Source organism: Microtus ochrogaster, unplaced genomic scaffold (genome assembly GCF_000317375.1).
Source record: "Microtus ochrogaster isolate Prairie Vole_2 unplaced genomic scaffold, MicOch1.0 UNK808, whole genome shotgun sequence".
Taxonomy (NCBI): domain Eukaryota; kingdom Metazoa; phylum Chordata; class Mammalia; order Rodentia; family Cricetidae; genus Microtus; species Microtus ochrogaster.
Window position 1 is genome coordinate 1 of NW_004949906.1, and position 1988 is coordinate 1988.

At 35.9% G+C, this 1988-nt stretch overlaps 1 protein-coding gene across 1 annotated transcript in view; it reads left to right on the plus strand.

Annotated features, from left to right (window-relative positions):
• The first annotated feature begins 1795 nt into the window (after positions 1–1795).
• LOC106144503 (olfactory receptor 4F15-like) overlaps positions 1796–1988 on the plus strand; it is a 1102-nt gene continuing 909 nt past the window's right edge. The window contains exon 1 of the mRNA XM_013355641.1: positions 1796–1984. Coding sequence (XP_013211095.1) covers positions 1796–1984 — 189 coding nt within the window. The remainder of the gene's footprint in view (positions 1985–1988) is intronic.

The following is a 1988-nucleotide window of genomic DNA, read 5'->3' on the forward strand; positions in this document are numbered from 1 at the left end:
AATTATTTCGGGTAGAGCTAGCCATGTGGGCGGCCGGGTGCCGGGACGCAGCCCGCCGCTCCTATTACTACACCCTCATGATAAGAGAAGGAGATTGATCCTGCTTCAGCTTGTGCCTTGCTTTGTGCAAGCCCATAGGAGGCATGTCCCTTTACTGAATGGAGATGGAGGAGGAGTAGATGAGGACAGGATGTAGATGGGAAAAGGGAGGGGATGGGAGGAAAGCAGGGAGGGGGAACTGGTTGGTACATAAAATAAATGCGAAAAGAAATAATACTTAAATTAAAAAACCTCTATAGGCATAATAGGTAATATTTCTCTTTCTGGTTTATATAGGTGCAAATAACAAATAAATATCATATATCTTTGATATATATATATACAGAATTTGTTTACATATAAGATTAATTTTAATATTTATATATAAATTAAAAAAGTATATGTATATTACATTATATATATCTTAAAATAACGAACATATTTACCTGATTACTTACCTGTTGTGAGAACATTGATAATTGACTCTCAGCAATTCTCAAGAGTGCAACACACAATTATCATTGTCTATAATCGCCATGCTACATTGGATCTCCAGGAAGTAACTATTATGTCAATGGAGCTTTGTATTTTTACCATCACCATCATTATCATCATCATGCTTCACACCCACTTCTGATGCCATTTTTGCCTGGTTCACCATCATATTCTTTGCTTCTATGAGTACGACTTCCTTCAGATTTTATATGCACATAAGATATTTTAGGATTTATCTTCTTGTATCTATAGTTGCACTCAACAAAATGACATCCCGGTTCATAAATGTTATTATGAGACACAGAATTCCCTGATTTTTAAAGACTGTAGAATAGTTCAAATATCTATATTATGTATATGTGTGTGTTCATGTGTGCATGCGTATGTCTGTATTTATGTTTATTGTCCACTCATCTGTAAAGAAGCACTTGGGATGTTTCTATATTGGTTATTATAAATAATGTTTCAATGATCATGGGCCAAACAGTATCATTTCCTCTGGGTGATTCATTCTAAAATTCATAATTGTTAATAACTCCCTCTCTCAACTGTCTGTCTGTTTCCCTTTCTCTCCCAGTCCATTTCTCCTATTTTCTATTGTATTTTCTCTGTATCCATCTCCATCTAACCATTTTTCTGTTTGTTCCTCTCCTCTTTTCCTTCCTTCCTTCCTTCCTTCCTTCCTTCCTTCCTTCCTTCCTTCCTTCCTTATTCCCTTTCTTTAATGGGAATGAAATCTCGGGCCCCACAACTGGAAGGCATGTGCTTTATACCATTTAAATAAGAAGGCCCTATTACAATTTTTATAGAAAAGGATATATGGTTTATTTTCTTTCTTCGGAACTGAAGACTGCACCCAGAGCCTTGTACTTGCTAGGCAAGCACTGTACCACTGAGCTAAATCCCCAACTCCACTGTACACTTTCTTAAATGAATACATACACAAATTTATGTATGTGTTCAGTACAAGGTTCCTTTTTTAACACCTAACCAAAACTTGTTATTGTAGAACCTTTGATGAAAGTTCTTTTAACAAGTGTGGAAGAGTATTTAAGAGTGTTTGTAATTTTCTGTCACCTGATAAGTAGCCATGTAAGCATTTGCTCATATATACATATTCATCTTTGGATTGGATTTAGATGCTGAATGAAAAATAGGTTTTCATAACCTTGAGTTCTACCCTTTTAAAGTATTAATACAATTATCAAAATTTTCATTTTCTTCTACTGCTGTCCTTCAGGTAGTGCTAAAAAGAACATCAATGGAAGGAACAAATCACTCTATGGTATCAGATTTTCTGTTCGTGGGACTCACCAACTCCTGGAAGTTGCAAGTACTTCTGTTTGTGTTTGCTTCAGTGTTTTATATGGCAAGCATGATGGGAAACTCCCTCATCATTTTCACAGTGGCTTCTGATCCTCACTTACATTCTCCCATGTATTTTCTGTTGGTCA